General features: G+C 38.5%; 1 protein-coding gene across 1 annotated transcript in view; it reads right to left on the bottom strand.

Annotated features, from left to right (window-relative positions):
- Window positions 1-1029, bottom strand: part of RASSF9 (Ras association domain family member 9) — a 70538-nt gene extending 69509 nt beyond the window's left edge. Inside the window, exons 1-2 of the mRNA XM_059081161.2 lie at window positions 978-1029; window positions 62-362 (exon numbers count right to left, since the gene is read on the bottom strand). Of these exons, the coding sequence (XP_058937144.1) occupies window positions 62-108 (47 nt within the window). The 5' untranslated portion in view covers window positions 109-362; window positions 978-1029. The remainder of the gene's footprint in view (window positions 1-61; window positions 363-977) is intronic.
- Window positions 1030-22664: the final 21635 nt, after the last annotated feature.

The following is a 22664-nucleotide window of genomic DNA, read 5'->3' on the forward strand; positions in this document are numbered from 1 at the left end:
CTGCAACAAAACACATACTTTCACAACAGAATCTCCCGAATACACACACGCCGGACATTACCTGTTTTTATGCCGAGTCTTCAGCAAGTTCCTTCCAAAGGGAGCCATGGTCCGCCAGGCCAGCGAACAGCAAGGACAGTATCTCAAAGTTCTCTGGGGATGGGGGGGGGGGGGATATCTGGATTTCTAGGGTGAAGGGAAGAGACCTGGAAGCTTCCTCTTCACCTCCTTAGATGCTCCTGGCTTTCAGCTCATTAGTATCCGCCTGAAGGGAGCTGCTGGAAGTTATGCAACTGTTGCTTAACTTTGAACTGCGGGATTGCTGTGGCTGCTGCACCTTTGGAGACCTGCCCAGCTTCAGCCTCGAAGAAGGCGTTTGGAGGCAGGAAAAGGAAAAGGAAAAAAAAAAAAGAGAGAGAGAGAGAGCGCGAGAGGAAGGGAGGAGGACTCTATTGTGTTCTATAGTTATTTGCAGACTTGCTAAAAGAGTTACCACCCCACAGGCATGGTAATACCCACGGAATGGAAATTTCACTCGCTTTGGAAACCCCCCTCTTCCGCTCTCCACGCCCAACCACACAGGGTGAAGTGAACACACATAAAAGACTTAAAAGTAAATACCTCCACCTCCCATCCAGCTCCAGTCTGTGAAAAGTAATCTGACGGAGGGAAGCAGGAGTGAGGGCCAAGAAGTCTTTGCCCAGAGATTCGACACAAAAATCACCCTCCCGGGGTGTCAGGGCTGTAACATACATCGAGGAGCGAAGCTGGAGGCTAGATCGAGGGGGACTCCCAGACCCCCGAGGAATCTGAGCCCCCGAGTTTCCCCCAACTCCGTCCCTCCACCCTTCGAGGTCATCTTCCAAAAGTTGGAGGACCTGAAGGACCAAAGGGCTCCAGGGCTGAATGATCACAGCACTGGCACAGGAACCAGCCAGGGTTTGGGGTCCCGACCCCGCCCCATCTTTGGCACTTACTGGCCCTTTTAGACCACTGGAGTTTGAACGAAGAGTCAACTGTTGGCTCTCGCCCCTCGAGTAGTAAGTTGAGAAAGGACGCGCCGCGAGGATTTCAGGGAACTGAAGTGTGCGGTGCAGGTCGAGGGGCTGGCTTACATCACCTAGTCTCACGTGATCTCGAACCCTGGCCTACCGCAGCCCCAGCAGGGTTGGGCGAGCGCACGCAGGTGCGAGCGGTAGTGAGCAGCGCGGGAGGAGTTCCCCTGCACCGCGACGCCGTGGGAAAGCGCTGTCCAGGGGCGAGGCCCTGCACAAACTTCCCAAGACAGTTTTTCTAGGATTCCGTTTCCACCCCTCTCCTCCGACTCCCCTCTCTTCTGCCCCCACCCGCCCGCCCCAGGCCCTGCTGCGCTTCTAATCTTGGGCTTCCGTAGCCGAGGGAGGGAGGGAAAAGAAACTGTGGCTTCACTCTGAATACCACTTCAGGCTAGGGGATCTCTAGACCACTAGAAACACGAAAGGCTCAGACTTTCTTTGGGAGCGCACCCTCCACCCTCAACAAAAGCAAGCAAAAAAAGTGATCTCAAAGGTTTCTATAATTTTTATATGTCCTGATTTATGCAGAATTATACAGAGCTCAAAAAAATCATTTTTCCAAAATTTACTAGCATAATTCTTCTCTAGTCCTCTATACACATATATGTATTTTATATAACATTATCTAAAATTTGTTGTTTATTGTTTGTAATTGTACATAATTATATATAAGCCATATATATATATATATATATATATATATATATCTCCCTAACTGTTATAAATTAGCCAATTTATTACAATAGCCAGTGCTTTAATTCAGTTACCTTTTTTCTACTCCTGGAAGATAGGATAATATTTTTTAAAAATACAGTCATCTTTTAAATGGATCTGTGGTAATGGTACCAGAGAAAACCTTTAAAATACTGAAAGTCGTAAGTAGTAATGACATACTTTGTTTTATATGTTTATATATATATACATATATATATATATATCACACACACACTTTACATGCAGCGTAAATAAAACCATATTGGGTGTATTTCAGTTTCAGTTCTTGACTTTATTTTACAAGCACATCACAAAAAATGATTTAAACTATCATGGAAACTTGCCCAGTTATTCTAAGTTGTTCATAATAGAATCCCCTAAAGCTATACTGCTTGCTTATTAATATGATGGCTGCAGCCAATTTGCAAAGTGTTGCATTTACAAATATCCCTGAATTTCCTGTAGTTTTTGTTCTCCACCCTTATTAACATTATTTGTATATGTAGTTTTCATATAAAACAATTTTTAATAGATGAGTTTAATGGAACAAGGGGAAACATTACTTCTTTACTAGCATAATCTTATGTTGAGTTTCAAGTTAGCACAAATGAACCTCATTTAGGATGTTATTATTCCTCACATAAAATATTCTATTAATACTATTTATGACAAGCTTTTTGATGTGTAAGAATTAAATATCTCTCAGATATTAAAAGCTGAAAGGAATCAAAAACATGGGCACTAATATCTAATTAGAAAAGTAAGCAAATAACAATTTGAAAAGAAAATAACAAAACCATGTTTAAAAAAAAACTAGTAACCAGATATTGTATAGGTAAATTGAAATGAGATTTTATTTTGCATCTACCAAATTGCCTGATTTTTAAAATGATGATTCTCAGCTCTGTCAGTATGATGGTCAGAGTAGTGTTGACACCTAGTATTAGACAAGGAACTGGCTATTTTTCTTTACAGGGTAGAAAGTAGATTAAAAATTATCTCAAAGTGAAAATAAGGCAAACTAATGACTGCATGTCCTTTCAGTGATATAATGGAGCCTTGTCTAATAGTTCTTCCCAAAGATAATCCAGTCCCCTGGCAGAATGCAATTTTTTAAAACTTACTATTTACTACTGATTAGGCCCAGACTCTGTGAAATTAAGGTTTAAGTTGTGTTTTTAAAAAAAGGAAAGATGCAAGTAGAAAGATAACTCAAAAGGTTATAGTTTTATTGTACTGTAGGACATCAACCAATTTTACATCTAACTTAGTTTTATTTCAGCCTTCTGTCTTTAATTCACTAACTATATATAGCAGTCTTCCCTATCCTCTTTTGGGCCAGTTTTACAATTCTGCTGAGTTCCTCATTAATAAGTCAATCTTTGACACTTGCCCACTATATATTTGTATGAGATTCATAACTGCAGTTTTTTGAAAATTATACTTTGAAAAACTCTGAGCATGCATCTGTCCTTTTCTGAACCAATAGGAAATCTTCATAGAAGAAAGATGGTTACTTATCTATACAATCCCTATCTTTCCCTATGTGTAAAATGTGTTTTGATGGCAGAAAATAGAATGTTCTTTCAATCATCTCTAAGTATACAGCTCAGCCAAAATAAATAGAAAAGGTATATTTCCTTACATATTTAAATTAACAAGAAAAATCAACAGGGAAGATGGTACATTATACTTGATAATAAAAGAATGAATGAATATTCTCCTCAATCAAATGAACATTATTTAATCTGTGGTTGAGGTGTTATCAGAAGCTAAACAGTGTTAAAACATGTATTCTGATAGAAAGCCCTGTTTTTGAAGGAGGTATAACAGACAAATGTATCAATTTTTTGTCTAGTTCATTCATAGCCTCTCTTCATATTAGGAAGTTTTTGTTTTTGTTTTTGTTTTTTTATTTTTGCTGCACCACGCAGCATGTGGGATCTTATTTCCCCAACCAGATATCAAACCCATACTCCCTGCAGTGGAAGGACGTGGAGTCCTAACCACTGGACCGCCAGGGAATTCCCTAGGAAATCTTTTTTAAATCGAATTTTTCCAGTGTTATTGAGATATAATTGACATAAATCACTGTATAAGTTTAAGGTGTACAGCATAATGACTTACACATATTGTGAAATGATTGCTGCAATAGGTTTAGCCAGCATCCATCATCTCATAGATGCAATAAAAAGAGAAAGCAAAAGAGAAAAAAAAATTATTTTCTTGTGATGAGAAGTCAGTCTCATCACGTTAAGTCTCTTAACGTTAATATACATTATATACCTGTGTTAACTATAGTCATCATGCTGTTCATTACATCCATAGTACTTATTTATCTTGTAACTGGAAGTCTGTACCGCCTACCTCCAATTCCCCCTCCCCCCAACCCCATCCTGATTTCTAGTGACCACACTCAAGACATTTTATTATGTGAATTTTTCTGACTTTTAGCTTTAGCACATATGACTTCACTAAAAGGGTAGCAGATATAAGTATAGGGGTTAAGAGCATGAGTTTTGTAGCCACAGAGATCTACATCATAGTAAAGATCCTAGCCACTTCCTAGTAAAGATCTTGGATAAATTACTTAATGTGTCTGAGCCTCAGATTTCTGATAATAATAATGCATTCTCATTTTTCATTAGGCATTAGTTTAGGAGGATTTTAACCTTTTTAAAAAAATACTGTCTTGTACAGATGTGTTGTATTCTTATTACTAGAAATTTACTCTTCACATTTTAATGATTAAATTGGCTTACTGGTGTAATTATCATACACATCTGTGCTGGTAAGAGCCAGTTTTCCCCAGGGCCTGCGTGAAAAAAATGGCAAAGCTGAGGTTCTAGATCTTGGATTACACACAGGTACTTGACTCTGAGCCAGTCTGTCACCACTCATATGGTAATCTGTGAGGAAATAACATACTACACAGCTTGTTATAATCAATCAGTTTATCTGATTTACTGAAAACCCCATTTTCAATTAAGGGGAAAGGAGTAAGATACAGAACCTGTTTTGTTTGGACAACAAAGAACTCAGAAATAATTAAAACTGGCCAGAAGAGTGGATCCAAACTTGAATGAGAATCTTTGGACAATCAAGATGAGGCTAAAGGGCACCATGTAGAACAGAGCTGTTTATAGCAAAAGGTAGAAAATCTCAAAAACGTTAGTGGAGGATACGGTTAAACTGAATTCCAGAGCTATTATTATTATTCCAATGAGTGTCTATCTTCTAAAGTTCCTTCCTATATTAAGGTTGCTCATGGAAATAGAAAACATGTCTTAAGAGTGGAACAGATGTATTTTTTTCTCACAGAATCTTTTAAATAATGAATGTAGGTGTCATGGGTTATGAAAGAAACTCTCTAAAAGTTTTGAGCAAGGAAGAGATAACAATTTTGAATGGTTTAGGAAAAGCCCAGAAGCAGAGATCCCATTTCAGCTCTAGGATTCTATTACTGGCAGTACTCTTTTGATTCTCCAAAAAAAAGTTTAGAATGGCTGTCTAAGTTTTTGTAAGATTTACGTAATCATGTCTAATTAGTCATCCAGCTAATAGGTGGCTCCAAGCTTTTAATTAATTACACAGTATTTGAATAGCTGGCTGGTTGGGTGTTGGCCAAATACCTGTGTCCTAAATAAAAGGCCAAATTTCTTCACTTGGTAGCCATGGCTATTATTAACTCTAAGTGAGATAAAGTGACAAATCCATACAAGGAAGGCTGCTACTAGAAATTGCTCAATTTCATGGGACTTCCCTGGTGGCACAGCGCTTAAGAATCCACCTGCCAATGCAGGGGACATGGGTTCGATCCCTGGTCTGGGAAGATCCCACATGCCACAGAGCAACTAAGCCTGTGCGCCACAACTACTGAGCCCGTGTGCTGCAACTACTGAGCCTGTATGCCTAGAGATCGTGCTCTGCAAAAAGAGAAGCCACCACAATGAGAAGCCCGCACACCGCAACAAAGAAAGCCCATGCTCAGCAATGAAACCACAAAGCAGCCAAAAATTAAAAATTAAAAAAAAATCGCTCAACTTCCAAGAAAGTGTTGTGAAACACAGATACTTTAATAAAATAAAATGTGTGCATATGAATATATAAACACCCTCAAATATACATTCACCTACTATATGAAATAATAGAGTTATAATGTGTTTTGGTGCTTTATGCAAAGCATTTTCATGTCTGATATCTCATCTGATTCCACTATGGTCAGCAGAAGAGAAAATATTATTTTAGTTTTATGAATAAGAAAACTGAGATGTAGAGCCATGTGATGATTTAACTATTACTCAAAACAAAGAACAAACTGGAATCAAAGATGACTTTAGTGTAGGTAAGAAGCATAGATGCCCTGTATTTCAATTCTCTCATTATGTAAATAAAGAAGACAAGATTCAGATATAAATGCACTTGCTCAAAAACATGTTAGCATGAAGTAGAACCAAGAACAGACCTTGTTGACTATATTAATAACTCAGATACACCTTTTCAATTAACATTAAAATAGAACAAAATAAAAAATATAGAGCCTAACATGGAGCTTAGAATTCATCCATGCAAGGACTCATTTTACTGCCAAGGACTCTAAGTGCAAAAGAGAATAAATTAATTTCCATACTTCATGTAATATTAGACTTGAAACACTGTTCTCCCAGTTCAGTATTCTTTTAAAATTATATAACTGTATGTGCTTAATCTATTTGCAAGCATTTAAATGACTTGGGTTCAAATCTCACAGGCCTAAACTACATCTATTTAACAGTTTATAAAGAAAGAAAATAGTTTTAATCCAGTGACAAGAATTTTCATGTGCTCATGAAGCACTAGCAGAGTTTTTCTTGAAAAAATAGTCTTATGGAGATATATGTTATGCTTATTACTAGAAATTTACTCTTCAAATTTTAACGTGTCAAAGACAATAATTTTGAAATTTGGAACTCTCTTTTATTAAATATGAAATGGAATGGATAAGAAAAGGTGATACCATATGTTTCCAGTCAGGATATTAAATACCATTTTAGATCGTTCAAGCCAAGCAAGATTTGATTCAGAGAATTGTTTACAAGGGTGTTAAAAAGAATGGAGATACACAAGCAGAATACCAAGAAGCTGCTACCGTGCTTGTGCTGAAACCCATGAGCCAGCAACGGCTTCTCAGCTGTTGGAGAAACTTCTTCAGCCTTCCACTACTATTACAACTATTCCAGGTGAAAACCCTGAACTGTGCGCTCCAACAGCGCTGGGTCAGTATTTGCAAATCTCTCAGCTCCTCCCACTTTCCAAACTTCTGCCCATATTTTTCAATGTGAGAACTTAAGAGAAAGTTGGCACTGAAGCCACTAGCTTGGCAAAGCATCTCAGAAATATAGTGTGTAGGCGTCTAACCCCATCAGCACAGGGGGAAATAGAGAATGATATGAAGTCAAGAACAATTAAATCATACACAGTTTGACATTTGGTAAATAGTTTTTCAGTGTAGAGCCACCTGGAAGATTATGGAAACAAAAGACATGCTTTCTGTGTATGAACTAAATGGGGGAGAAAAATAATTCAGGAACGTGGTATGTATGTCTAAAGGAGAGAGGCTGAGTAAAGTGTCAGACTGTTGGTATGTCCCGTCTTTTGACTGATGTAAACAGAAAACTGTAACAGTGGGTGCTCAAGACTTGGTTCATACTGGTAATAAAAGCTCCCAGCCAATATTCCCTTCCTTTAGGGAAGGATCAAAAGGTCTAAGAGAGAGAACTCTTGTCATGTAATATAATTTGCTAACTAACCTAAATGGATAGAATCCATACCTCATGTGATTATCATGAACATTAATGTAGTAACAGAGATAACGCTCCAAGTCCATTACACATGGTCAATAAAAGTCAGCTCCATCACCCTGCAGGCCCTACCACTTGGGGTATGTATGATTCAGGCTAAAATTATCCTGTTGGATGGCCTGTTCTAGGCAGAATTGGAATCACCTCTTCTTTTCTCACTTCCTCAACTACTCACACATGAAATTGCTAGAATCATTACTTGTGAAAAATTTAAGTTGGTTGTGAGTCTTCAGGTCTGACTAGGTTATAGATATTATCAGTTAATATTTAAAAAGAGTTTACATTTGTATGCTGAATACAGGAAATAATTAGAATATTGTTCAATTCAGAGCATTTTAAAAATGTTACAAAGGGCAATCATTTATTGGTTTAAGACTCTGGGGTTTGCCTCAAATATTACTAATACCCAAAATAAAAGGCTGAAATCTGGTTTCTCCTTTGAAATGCATTATGTGAGTGATTCAAATTAATCTGTGGTAATTTGCAGAGAATATTATGGAATGACAAATGATGATTTTTAACAAAGGTTAAAAATATTTAAATTATTAATGTTAAAAAAAGATACAAACATAATAATACATTTGCTGATCAGTATTTCTTACCATTTATGTTTGGTTCATGTTTAACAAGCACACTGACTTGAGGCTAATTAGTTCTTTGATACAATTAATGTTTATTGGGCACCTAGCGTATGCAAGGCACTGAATTAAAAGTCGACTATTCAAAGATGAGAAAGTGGGGCTTCCCTGGTGGCGCAGTGGTTGAGAGTCCGCCTGCCAATGCAGGGGACACGGGTTCGTGCCCCGGTCCGGGAGGATCCCACGTGCCGCGGAGCGGCCGGGCCCGTGAGCCATGGCCGCGGAGCCTGTGCTCTACAACGGGAGAGGTCACAACAGTGAGAGGCCCGCGTACCGAAAAAAAAAAAAAAAAAAGATGAGAAGGCATAGTTCTGGTTTTCAAAGAGCTTGAGTTGAATGGGAAAAACAATTGTAATATAAAGCATCATTCCTTGAATAGAATTATGCATAAAGCACAGTGGTGATATGGAAGAGAAGCAATTAAATCTAGTAAGGCAAGCTGAGGAAAATCATAATAACTCTGAGAACTAGGTATTATTATTGCCATTTTATGAATGTTAGCAACAATAATGGCTTAGAATTATAATACAATCACTTACATAATCTTTGGAAAAATTTTCCTTAATTGATACTTAATAGACATTTTATTAAGTAGATTTGGGCATGTTTCCTTTTTAAACTTAGTAAAGTCTTTGTGAATGTAATTTAAATTCACCACTATCAGCCATCTTTCTTTATGATGTGGAGAACATATTAGCCTCATATGTATCAAAGTACCAATTGTTATGGACTGAATGGTGTCTTCCCCAAATTAATAAATTGAAGCTCTAACCCCAAATGTGACTGTATTCAAACAGGGCATTTAGGGAATCATCTAAATGAGGTTAAATGAGGTAATAAGAGTAGGGTCCTAATCCCATAGGGCTGGTGTCTTTCTAAGAAGAGGAAGAAACACCAGCGCTCTCTCACTCTGCAGGCACAGAGAGGAAAGGTCACGAGGACACAGAGAGAAGGTAGCTGTTTACGAGTCAGGATGAGCGTCCTCACCAGAAAGAGAATTTACCAACACTTTGATTTTGAACTTCTAGCTTCCAGAACTCTGAGAAAATGAATTTCTGTTCGTTAAGTGGCCCAGTCTATGGTATTTTGTTATGACAGCCCAAGTAGACTCAGACACCAATAATATGAAGCAGATGAACTTGGACTAATTTTCCTTGGGGAAGAACAAACCAGTACCGTTTTTTCCCTTGGAAAAAAAGCCACCTCCTTTAATACTCACCATGTTCTGGTAGTAGAGGTGGGTGAGTTTGCACCGGGATCTGGGAACCTTCTGGGAAGCTCAGGGGTCTCAGTGCACATCTTCCCCTTGAGATTTAATGTGATAGAATGACTGAAAGGATACTCGGGTTGCCAAAGGTGATTCGAGTCCAACTGGGAGGAAGTTTGCAGGTTGCATGTTTCTCACTAGGGTTCTACAGAAAAACCTGTCGCCTCTGAGGGAGGACTTATTCTGGAAAACTTTCAAAACACTGCCACCATAGATTTTCAAATCCTAGCTATGTTTGTTAGTGCAGGTTAGGAAGAAATGTGTGACCTTCAAGTCGCCTTCTCTGCACTTGCTTGTTAGAGCAGTGGGCACAGATCCGACTCTGTGGTTCCAGTTTTTGAGATTGAAACCTTGGGAGAGCAATAGAACAAGGGCAGCTAAAAAACTGGAACTGCAAGTAAGCCGTTCACATTTGCCAAATTTCCTTCCCAGTATTCTCTATAAGCAGGACTGCTTTGTTTTTACAAAGAAGGAAGGAAGTAAAGGAAAGAGGGGGAGGTGGTATTAGATTTCCTGATAAATATAGGCATTTACTCAAGTGATTGATAGGAGAAACATACTTAAAAATGTGACTCGGGCTTCCCTGGTGGCGCAGTGGTTGAGAATCCGCCTGCCGATGCGGGAGACACGGGTTCGTGCCCTGGTCCGGGAGGATCCCACATGCCGCGGAGCGACTGAGCCCGTGAGCCATGGCCGCTGGGCCTGCGCGTCCGGAGCCTGTGCTCCGCAACGGGAGAGGCCACAACAGTGAGAGGCCCGCGTACCGCAAAAAAAAAAAAAAAAAAAAAAAATGTGACTCTACTGCTACTCCGATCTAGTGGCTTAGAGCTTGTAGATTTTTCACATGTAACAGAGCCTTAAAGCTACAATTCAAAAAAAAAAATGTCGTTCCTATAAACAGGCAATTCACAGAAAGATTAAAGAAGCTCAGTGTTGAAGTGTTAAAAATATGTCCACAGATACTTTGATGCTCCTCCTTTCAATAGGTGAAAGCTTAATCCCAGCTCCCCCTTGTGTGTAGACAGGTCTGGTGACACTCTTTTAACGAACAGCAGTAGGTTCAACTTAGTGACTTCCTTCTAACAAATAATGGCAGAAGTGATGGTGTATCATTTGCAACGTTAGGTTATAAAAAGGCTGTATCTTCTGTCTTGCTCTGGGGTAAGTCATGTTGGGAGCAGCCCTCTAGAGAGGCCCACATTATGATAAATTGAAGGCTTCAGCCAGTGGCCACATGGGTGAGCTCAGAAGCAAATGACACCCACCCCCTTCAGAGATTACAGCCCTGGCCAATAGCTTGACTGAAATCTTCTGAGAGATCTTGAGACAGAAGCACCCAGCAAAGCTGCTTTCAGATTGACTCTTAACAACTGTCCGAGTTAATAAAGGTTTTTAGCTTTGGGGTAAATTCTTAAACAGAGTACTTGTCTACTGATTACAGTTCCAACATATGGGGGAGGGGGTGTTGCCCACACACCACCAAGCAATGCTCCAGGCAGATACCAGCTGGGGGGTCCTAACATTTTAACTCAATTCTGACATATCTACCCAGAGATAGCATTGGATTCCACAGGTTAAGGGTTTAGTCCTACGAGACACCACTGACCCCTCACTTCAGCCTCCAGATACAAACCCAAGGTGTCACCTATCCTTTTGATGAACAGCCTGTAAATCAAAGGTTCCCACAATCCCCTCCTTGGGTTTGATTAATTTTTTAGAGTGCTCAGAGAAACAATTTTACTTACTAAATAACTGGTTTATTATAAAAGGATATACCTCAGGATCAGCCAGGTAGAAGAGAGTGTAGGGAAAAGTATAGGGAAAGGGCGCAGTTTCCATGCCCTCTCAGAGTCCTCAACTCTCCTCACATTGCCAAGTGTCCACCAATGCAGATACTCTCTTAACCTCATCCTTTAAAGATTTTCTGGAGGCTTTCTTACATAGGCATGAATGATTCATGGCAATTGAGCTCAATCTCTAGCCCCTCTCCCCTCCCTGGAGGTGGTGGAGGCCAGGAGACTAAAAGGTCCAACCCTTAAAACAAATGGTTGGCTATCCTGGCAACCAGCCCCCCATCCTTCAGTGGGGTCCAAAATTCACCTCGTTTATGTTAAAAAAAGACAGACATATTTACCATTCTCACTTAGTAAATTCAAGGGTTTTAGGACCTCTGAGCCAGAAATGGGGACAAAGACCAAATATATATTTCTTACTATAAATCACACTATTACACAGGGTTAAACAATTATTATAATCAGACTTACTAGATACCGGAGAAATGCTGAATAAAACAACGAAGTCGGGCTTCCCTGGTGGCGCAGTGGTTGAGAGTCCGCCTGCCGATGCAGGGGACACGGGTTCGTGCCCCGGTCCGGGAGGCTCCCACGTGCCGCAGAGCGGCTGGGCCCGTGAGCCATGGCCGCTGAGCCTGCGCCTCCAGAGCCTGTGCTCCGCAACGGGAGAGGCCACAACAGTGAGAGGCCCACCTACTGCAAAAAAAAAAAAAAAAAGTCAAGTACCTTCTTAAACATTAGACTGGCCAAATTTTAAAAATAATAATTCCCAGTATTTTCCAGGGCATACACTTTTTGTGGGTATTTAATCAAAATGCTCTGTTTGGGGAATAATTTTCCAATGTACTATCTATGAAAATTTAAAGCACATGTATCTTTGATTTGGTGGTTCTGCTTCTAAAAATCTAACCTAAAGGAGTAGTTGTAAATGTCCAAAAGGGTGCACTTTCGTATCATGTGTGTAATAGTGAAAAACAAATTGTGTAACAATCACTTATGATATGTTAGCACTTTCCTTAATCCTTTTAAGAGTCTGTGAGATAAGCTCATTTTTTAATCATTATTTTACCGATAAGGGAAACTGGAATGTGCAGAAGTGAAATAAATTCCTTGAGGTCACAAAGCTACTAAGCAGAGGAGAGATTCAAAGCTATGCTCTTATCTGTTACAGTAGACTGCCTCTCATGAAAAGAAATATTTTGGATACATTTTAATAAGAGAATATTTAAATAAATTAGGAGTTTGGGATTAACATATGCACACTACTATATATAAGATAGATAATCAACAAGGACTTACTGTATAGCACAGAAAACTCTACTTAATATTCTGTAATAGGGCTTCCTTGGTGGTGCAGTGGTTAAGAATTGCCTGCCAATTCAGGGGACAAGGGTTTGAGCCCTAGTCTGGGAAGATCCCCCATGCTGCAAGCAACTAAGCCCTTGCACCACAACTACTGAGCCTGTGCTCTAGAGCCCGCGAGGCACAACTACTGAGCCCACACGCCACAACTACTGAAGCCCACACGGCTAGAGCCCGTGCTCTGCAACAAGAGAAGCCACCGCAGTGAGCAGCCCTACAGTGCACTACAACGAAGAGTAGACCTGACTCCCCGCAACTAGAGAAAGGCTGCGTGCAGCAACAGAGACCCAACGCAGCCAAAAATAAATAAATTTATTTTAAAAAAATTATGTAATAACCTCTATGGGAAAAAGAATGAATATATGTATAACTGAATCACTTTGCTATACACCTGAAACTAACACAACATTGTAAATCAACTATACTCCAGTATAAAACAAAAATTAAAAAAAGAAGAAATAGAAATAATCATGCTATTTATAGACAACTCTATTAAAAGTAATTTAGAGCTATATACAATTTGATGAAATGATATCAGAAATTATTTTCCTTCAAATTAAGCTACACATTAAAGATTGCTAAGGAAAATGCCTGAAGTTGTTAACAGGTGGTGCTAATGAATACAGTGGCCTGGGCTGCTCTAGCAGACTGGAACTATGTGAAACGTGGGTCCGTTAATTCTAAATTTTATGAATTTTTTTCAAGAGAATCCATGAAAATTTGATTTTTTAAAACTGTGAAATCTTGCCATATTAAACACATAATAAATTAAATTTTTTAAGATGCTAAAGCCAAATATAATATTTCTGAATGCAGACACCACCCACAGTGTTCCAGATTGAGATCACCCTATAAATGAACAATAATGGATTGAGGAGATCCATAATATTGGATTAAGGAGCTCAAAACCACCTGACAAACTTTGAAACTTGATTGAATTCATTATCATATCTAAAAAAATAATATCTTAGTCAAAGAGACAGTAGCCAGCCACTGAAACATAGAAAAATAGAGAGAAATAAATGTGTCCTCAATACAGGTACTGCCCATCCCAGGAATCAATATATCAGATCTTGATATATTGGACTCTGTATTGCCCTGTAGCAGAGTAGTTGAGGACTTCGGGTCTTGTGCCAGACTCCATGTGTTTGAATCCCAGCTCTACCACTTACTAGGTACTCAATCTTTCTGTGACACAGTATCTCTATTTGTAAAACAGGTATTATAATTGTATGTACCACATTGAAATGCTGTGAGAAAGGAATGGCTGAATAAATATTAGCTATTATTACTGTGGAGGTGAAGTATTAGATTACCAGAGACTGGTGCCAGAAACCATTCTTATCATTTAATCTTTGTGCTGATTTCATTCTCACGAAGCAATTGCTGATTATAATAGACTTGTGTAAAATGAAGGAATGCCTTGGTCTGAGGGTGTAAGAGCAGACACTGGGGTAGTTAGAGACCTTAGTATAAATTAAGAGATTGCTATTCTGATTAAAGTACTTTGCTCTCGGTGAGTTCAGTTATCATGAATTAAGTTGCCTAGGATTTGATTATATCTAGAACTAAGACATGATTATTTTTCTGGATCCTAAACCATGGTGAATTCACGAAGACAGACACCAACAAAAGAGAACTCTTGGCATCTAGGCAGTTGGAATGTTCTTTTTGTCACCGTGAGATTTTTCTTTCAGACTTTCTCTCTTAAAACTGTAATAAAGAAAAATTATGTCTCTCTTACTCATTGTTTAATTCCCAAACTTTAGCACAGTGTTTGACAAAAGTCAATGTTCAATAAATATAAATGATTGAATGAATGAATTTAAAATGAATCAACAATCGAAAAACAGATTTCTTTGTATCAGGTTGTTTGTTGCCATTTACCTTGTTTCAATTGAAATGTTACTTAGAGAATTATTTCTGGTTCATTGATGGTCCCTTTTAGTTGAGTTCCAAGCAGTGAATATTGTACTGTGTCTTTTACAATTGGAGCAGGAATTGGAGAGTGGAAAATGAGAAGTGGAAGAAAGGAAAAGCAACTAGCTATTTGAGAGAACATCTTTCATTCATTTGAGGGTAAGGGATTGTAGGAATGATGTATATACACAGCCAGTTCTGGACACAGCAGAGTAATGAATATCAGGTTTATCTTCCTGACATAAAAATCAACAAAATAGGATAAAATATATGAAACAACTCTTTTCAGGCTTTGGAAAAAACACAGCATATAACTATAATTCCTGAAAGAAGGATGACTCCTGAGCTGAGTCCTGCATTCATTCTGGTTTTCTGCCTGGGAACGTCTCAAACTGCTGCACAGGGATGAAGAGCCTCCAAAGAAGGCAGCAAACCTGCTGGCCAAAGAAAACAGCGATTCTATTTTGTTGCTGCTGAGGCTGCTGTATTCCATGGTACAGAGTAGCAGAGATGAGGGAGTTGCACAGAGGAGCCTCAGAAATCTGCATAGAGGCCCCTCCAGATATCTGACTAAACAAACACATGGCAATGCTGTACAGGCTTGACTCCACACACCAGGCAGAGAATAATTGTTGGGAGAATGAGAGCAGAACAGAGATTCTGGAAGTAGCCAGGTGCTGGAAGAAGTCGGATTTCCAAACTGCTAGAGTGAAGAATCTTCAGAAAGGCCACCCCTTGAGAATAAGAACTGTGCCTGAGAGCAGTGGTCCCTCCAATCTGGTCCTCAGAACAGCAGCATTAGGGTCACCTGGGAACTCGTTGGAAATGCCGATTCTCTGACACCAACCTGATCTACAAAATCAGGAACTCATCAGGTGGGATCCAGCACTCTGTGAATCAAAGAAAAATCCACAAGGAAATTAGAAAATGTTTTTAAATGAATGGTAAGGAAAATACAACTTAATCAGAATTTGTGAAAAACAGCTAAAACCATGATCTGTTAAAATTTATGTATTTAAATATTTATATTTGAAAAAAAGAGGTTTGAAATTAATGTCCTCAGCCTAACCTTAAAAAGAAAGAAAAGGAAGAATAATTTAAACCAAAAGTAGGTAAAAGGAAATGATAATTGTAAGACTGAAAATCAGTAAAATAAAAAACAAATGATGGAAAAAATTAAGGCCAAAAGTTGCTTTTTTGAAAAGTTGAATAAAACTGAAAAATATCTAACAAAATTGATCAAGAAAAAAGGAAGAAGAAAAACACAAATAAGATCAACAGTGAAAAAGAGAATGTTGTTGTAGAACCTCCAAGCAATAAAATGATAATAAACAAATATGATTGATACTAATAAAGGTATATGAATAAGTCTGATAACTTAGATAATTTAGTAAAATTCATTGAAGGGCACTAATAACTAAAACAAGGGAAATTCAGTCGGGTTGCATATACACATTTAACAACAGTGAAATACTGAGGTGGCATCTCAAACTGGTATTGGGATCAAGTTGTCAGAATTAGTAGACAACTTCCTATAATGATCATGATGAAAGACAATTATTGGGAAGTGTTGGTCTTAGCATTTATGTTCATTTAAACTGTTGGTTATCCATGCCTTAAATAATCTGTGATACCCCCTCAGAATCTTGCAGACCCACATCAAAATATTTACAAATAAGCATATCTCATCTTCCATGATTAGTTTAGATAAAATTAGACTGGTGAAAAAAAAATAGAACATATAAATAGAAGTAGATTTGTTTAAAAATAAAAGAATTTCAAAATTTAAATTTCTCACCAGGCCAAAGTGTTTTCTCTGATAGATTCTAACCAAAGTTAAAATAATAGTACCAATCTTATACAAATTTTCAGAAGATATAAGGGAGAAGATCACTCCCCACTTCATTTTATGAGACCAGAATAATCCCAATACCAAAATCAGTCAAGTATACTCCAAGAAAACTACAGAACACTATTTCTCATGAAAAGATATGCAAAACTCCTTAACAAAGTACTAGCAAAACACATACAACAATATATAAAAAGGATAATATGACAAGACATAGCAAGGTTCATCCCAGTAACAAAATGTTGGTTTATTATTTTAAAAAATGAGTATAAATACTCATCACATTAATAGAAAGAAAGAGCAAAATTCATATGATATCTTAATAGATGTGGGAAAGTACTTGACAAAATTGATAAAATTCATGATAAAAACTTACTGCAAATTAGGAACAGCAGACACTCACCAAAAAGTACATAATGTTGATTATCTTTATATGAAGATCAAGAAAAGTGTTTACCTGTGATGTCAGAGAAATTTACTGGGAATGTATATGAGAAAATTTTCTGGTATGAAGGAAACGATCTTCATCTTCATTGGGTTTTGAATAACACAAATTCAAACTTTTGTCAAAACTCATCAACCTTTACACTTAGGATTTATGCCTTTCACTGTATGTAAATTATACGTCAATTAAAAACAAGCCACAGGAGGACAAAAGTTATATATTGGACTACCATTAAAACAAAAGAGGGAAAGAACTGGAATAATTTTTAAAAGATTAAAGTATGTGAATACAAAGTAGAAAGTCAGGGGAAATAAGAATAAATGAAGGGCTTCCCTAGTGGCACAGTGGTTAAGAATCCGCATGCCGACGAAGGGGAGATGGGTTCAAGCCCTGGTCTGGGATGATACCACATGCCACGGAGCAACTAAGCCCATGGGCCACAACTACTGAGCCTGTGCTCTAGAGCCCGTGAGCCGCAAATACTGAGCCCACATGCCACAACTACTGAAGCCTACACTCCTAGAGCCGTGCTCCACAACAAGAGAAGCCACCGCAATGAGAAGCATGCACACCAAAATGGAGAGTAGCCCCCTGCTCGCCACAACTAGAGGAAGCCCACGCCCAGCAACGAAGACCCAATGCAACCAAAAACAATAAATAAATAAAATAAAATAAAATAATTTATTTAAAAAAGAATGGAAAGAGTGTGTAATTTTAAATCAGATGCACAAATTAAGATTTATTGAGTATGTATTACATACACATTTTGTGATATATGCATAGCATCTTTTAGATAGTAATTATTATTTTTATTTTATAGATGATGATAGAGACCAGAGAATTAAAGTCTAAAGCCACAGGTAGAAAGTTATTGGAATAGGATTTATACCAGGGATTAGCAGAATGGTGGATCTTGAGGCTGAGTTCAGTACATAGACATTTCAGTTTGTCTGCTTGGTATTGCAAAAGAGAAAATTGAAGTAAATATTTGCATTTAAAGATTGTGACATTTCCATAAAAATCTGAATTTCTGGAAAATACTGAAAATTGGAAGATTTTTCATGTTGGGCCTATGTTCCCACATGCAGAAAAATCATCTGAAGCTCAGTGTCAAGCAGATGGTCCCCTTAAACAGGACTTAAATAGGACATGTTACCTGCTTGTCTCTGTAAGTGTTTGAGTATGGATACCTAATTTATGACCACGTTTATCTGAATTCAGGTCCAGAGAAGACATAGGAAAAAAGGTGATATTGCACAGTGAAGGGGGGACAAAAGATCATATGAGTAAGGAATCTATGATTTAGGAGCTAAGGGATTTGTGTTTACTAAAAGATAGCAACAAAACCTGATAATGCCCAAAGCAAGATATTATATTAGAGAAAAAGACAAAAAACAGAGACCTGTCCAAAAGGAAAGTCCATTTTATAGTGACTAATACCCGTTGGATGCTTTCCAGCTTGTTGTGGGGATGCTATACTGTAATAGAGAGACTCACAGAAGATAAATTAATTTCTCAAAATTGCTTGACTGATACTGAAGAATAACCTTCCTCTGAGATAAGAAGTGAGGTTAGATTCTGAGCAGTCAGAACCAATGTGATTAATAGTAGGAAGGTGGAGGAAATTTGTGACCCCCTTAGAGTATCTAGGTCTGTGTTCCCTTCTCTGTAAAATTAAAGCATAATATAAGACTGGTTTTTCCATAACAGACCTTTTCGGTTCCGACATTCTTTGGCTTCATGAATTAGGATGACATTGAAATATGGCCCAGTACCCCAACAGTGCTTGTCTGGTATTTTTATTCTATAGATACTAGTGCCTCCACCCAGAGTACAAAGTGGGAAGGGTTCTTCTTTTCAGATCACTCACTACAACTCTCCACGGGTTGCAACCTCAATTAACTTCTTGATTCCTCTTTCATACTTTCTAATTTACTACCCGAGTTAAAACAATTCAATGCATGCAGATCCATTTAGGTTCTACATAGTCCTTATAATAAGAAGGAGGTGTCAGATTTTTTGTAAAGTGTATTTATTTGTTTAATATGTGTAGCACACCTAAACCTGGAAAGGGAGACAAACAAGGATAAGTTGTTGAATTAGAATCAACTTGAAAATAGAATCCAATCTGACTTTTTACTAAATGTACTTTTAGGTTAAAAATATTAGCCTGTCCTTTATTTGGCATAGTATTTTCTACAACATGTTAACACAAGATTTTTTTGACTTGTGCTTGGATCCAGTATTAATATTACAAAGATTAGCTGTTGCTTTAGAAATGAAAGCTGTTCAGTCCTATCTAAGCTCTACTTAATAAGTCCCCTTATCCTTATTTAAACTCTCTATGGCTTTATTATTTTTTTAACCAACACAATGAGAATGATATCATTCTGCAAACTTTGCTTCATAGTATGCTATGTTACATGAAATCAAATTAATCTGGCACATTTCCTGTCATAGAGTAGGGTTTCAATAAATTAATTTCAAGTTTAATCTTTAGATTACTCTGAGGCCTGTGGTATTGGTTACAGTGGATGTTTCTAGACTCAGAATGCTATATTGTTGACTCTAGTCCTCTGCCTCTAACAACTTGCCCCTCCTTATTCTTTCTGTACACACTGGCTCACCACATTGGAAACATCAATACAGTGCCTTTAGGACCACCATACTCCCACACTTCCTTAATGATAACTTACAAAATGTCAATTGCAGCCAAAAATAACATTCAAGACTCTCTTGAAAGGAAGCATTCTCTTATACCATTTGGCTAAAAATCTCTCCAGAAGAGATTTACATCCTGTGTTTCATTGTTCACAGTTTGGAGAATGAAAATGTCTTTGTGAGAGGTGAAGGAGAAATAGCCACCCTAAAACCATCAGGGAAGGGTGCTTAGAATTTCCCTAGTTCATTAATTCATCCAATTAACAATATTTACTGAGTCCTTACTATGGAGAAGCATTATTTTGTGTTCTGAGAATATAAGAAATAAGACCAAAAAAAAAAACATTCCTACTTTTATTCACAAAAGGCAAAAATAAGTGGACAAATAAAGACTATAGAGATTGAATGAAGTAGTAGTGGGATAGGTTTTAAAATAGACAGTTGTATCAGTCAACCATTGCCACAAAAATGCTGCATAACAAACTACCCTAAAACTCAGTTACTTAAAACAAATAATTTAATTCTCTTCATATATCTGTGAGTTAGCCAGGGTGATTCTGCCTTCAGCTCAGGAAGCTCTGCTTCACACTGCAGTTTTGCAAGTTGTCTAGTTCGACTGTGCTTCATGTTTCTTCTCATTTTGGGACCACCCAGGAAAAGTTCTTCTTCTGGCAATGGCAGAAGAGGAAGAGGGCGAGCCAGAAGCTGCAAACTCATATCGAGTCTTTGTTTTCCTTATGTCTGCCAACATCCCGTTATCGAAAGCAAGCCTCATGGCCAAAATCATGATCAAGAGTGGGGAAGTATATTCTACCCACTCTGGGGGGAGGCAGGGGATGTGTATTTGCTGAACAATAATATAATTACAACATTCATTGACGATCTCTGAGGAAAAAGGTTGGCATGTTTAGGATAAAGCCAGAAGACCAGTATGCTTGAAACAGACAGAAGGGGAGAGTGGTGGCATATGACAGCTGAGAGGGAGGCAGAGGCCCACTCAGGGTAATATAGGGCCCAGTCAGGAATTTGTTCTAAGTACAATAGGAAACCTTTAGGGGTTTTAAACAGAGAGTAGTAAGAATTGATTTACATTAAAAAACAAAAAACTTCTCTGTGTGGTGACTACATTGAAAGGGACCGAGTCTCTTGCTAAGTATACTACTCACGTTACTCTTGCTGCAGCTCAGGGCGGTGATGATGGCTCAGACCTGCATGGTGATAGTAGGATGATGGCTTGGACCTGGATGGTGATAATGGAGTAAGGAAAAGTACTTGAACTTGGAATCTATTTTGGTGGCAGACCTGCACCCTAGGAAGTTTCCACCCTTGGAAGTGGTAGGGGGAGAGGGAAAAAAATTGTAAATGGCTGCCAGCTATTTGATCTGTGCAACTCAGTGAATGACGGTGCTAGTAACTGAAATGGGGAACACTAGGGGAGGAGGATATTTTTAGAAAAGTGTTGGAAGGAATCAAAGGTTTTATTTTGGGTGCTTGGGGCCGCACCATGACCACCAGAGGAAACCCTGTCGCTCTGGAAACAGGAGCAAGCTCCGCTGAAGGCCCTTGTTGTGGACCTGGACATGGAGAGGTGGCAGCGCAACCCACCTTCCCGGGCCGGCAGAGGCTCAGGGGCGAGGACGCGTCCTTTGTGAAGGGTGACAACGTCAGCACCTGTGCCTCCCTGATGGTGCTCAGCTACCCTGAGCTTGAGGTCCTTCGGTAAGCCCCCTTCATCCTGCAAAACCAGGAGTCGCTCCCAGCACCCTCTTATTTGTCTTTATCATGCTGGGATGGAACTGACCAGAATATAAGCCCCACAATGGGTGGTAGGGCCCATGCTGTCTTGCCCACTGGTTGTAGCCTCAGCACCTAGCACAATGCGGGACTCACAGAAGACCTTCGAAAAGATACACAAATGAATGAGCAGTGTACCCACGATTCCTTTGGAGTCAACGACTCAGGGAGCATTGGCTAAAGAAGAGCTTGAGAAGGAAAGCTCTGCAGCTTCAGCGGTTCCCCCTCCCTGCTCCTCTGCCTGCTCCCAAAGCTGCCATGCTCCTGCCTCAGTGTCTTTGCACTTTACTCGGAAGACCTTTTAGTCCCAATTCAACAGAAATGTATTGATACCCAGCTTACAGTTTGGTGACGAATAAATGAGATCATGCGGAAAGCAATTTAGCATAACAGGGCTGGCTGGGGTAAGCCCTCAATTAAGCCACTGTTAATTCTGAGGATGACTTCTTGCTTTTCAAGACACAATTCACTTGTTCCCATCGCTCTGTACCTTTCTCTAGCAGCAGAATTAACCACCCCTTCATCTCTGTCCTAGGCCTCTTTCTTAGGTGTGTGCTATTCCAGTACCTCTTACACTGTATTAAAGTTACTGGTTTAGGAGATATTTGCAGATCTTATGACTTATCTATGATTAGAGCAAACTCCCTATTGCAATAGCCCTCCTACCTTCCTTGCAATAATTGTTTTGAATAAAGTCTCTCCTTACCTCAAAAAAAAAAAAGTTTTATTTTGGACAGTAAGGTTACCTAATGATTCTCCAAGTAGAGCCGCTGCGGATTGTGATTGGATATGCAATCTGAGTAGTCAGAGATGAAAATTGAGGGGTTACTAGGGAATAGATAGGATCCACAGCCATAAGATTTAACAAGATCAGCAGGGAAAGAACCTAAATTGAAGAAATAATAAGACCAAGGACCAAGACTAATAATATAAACTGTTTTGTTCCAAGTTCAGCATCTAATATCTTCTTCAGATAAAGAAAAAAACAGTATTTCACTGAATCTGCTTCTGGTAAATGGTAGCTCAAGTACATTTGTTCTCTTTTGTGTATTACATGTGATACAGAAATTTTCTTAGATTTTGTAACAACACAAAAAGAGCAGAAACTTTTCTTTAAAAAAAAACTCATCTCATTTTTTACTCTAAATAATTCACTCTAATTTGTAAAACTAAGAAAAATAAAAGTTGAAAATTGTTAAGAACTTTTCCTGTAATGCTTTCATTTTGGTCTTACTCAAAAAGGAGGCTTATAAGGACCATTACTTGAGCAATACACATAGCGGGGAGTGATTTCATGGACATATCGATATTTTTCTTTGACATGAG

Source organism: Kogia breviceps, chromosome 12, assembly GCF_026419965.1.
Source record: "Kogia breviceps isolate mKogBre1 chromosome 12, mKogBre1 haplotype 1, whole genome shotgun sequence".
Classification (NCBI taxonomy): domain Eukaryota; kingdom Metazoa; phylum Chordata; class Mammalia; order Artiodactyla; family Physeteridae; genus Kogia; species Kogia breviceps.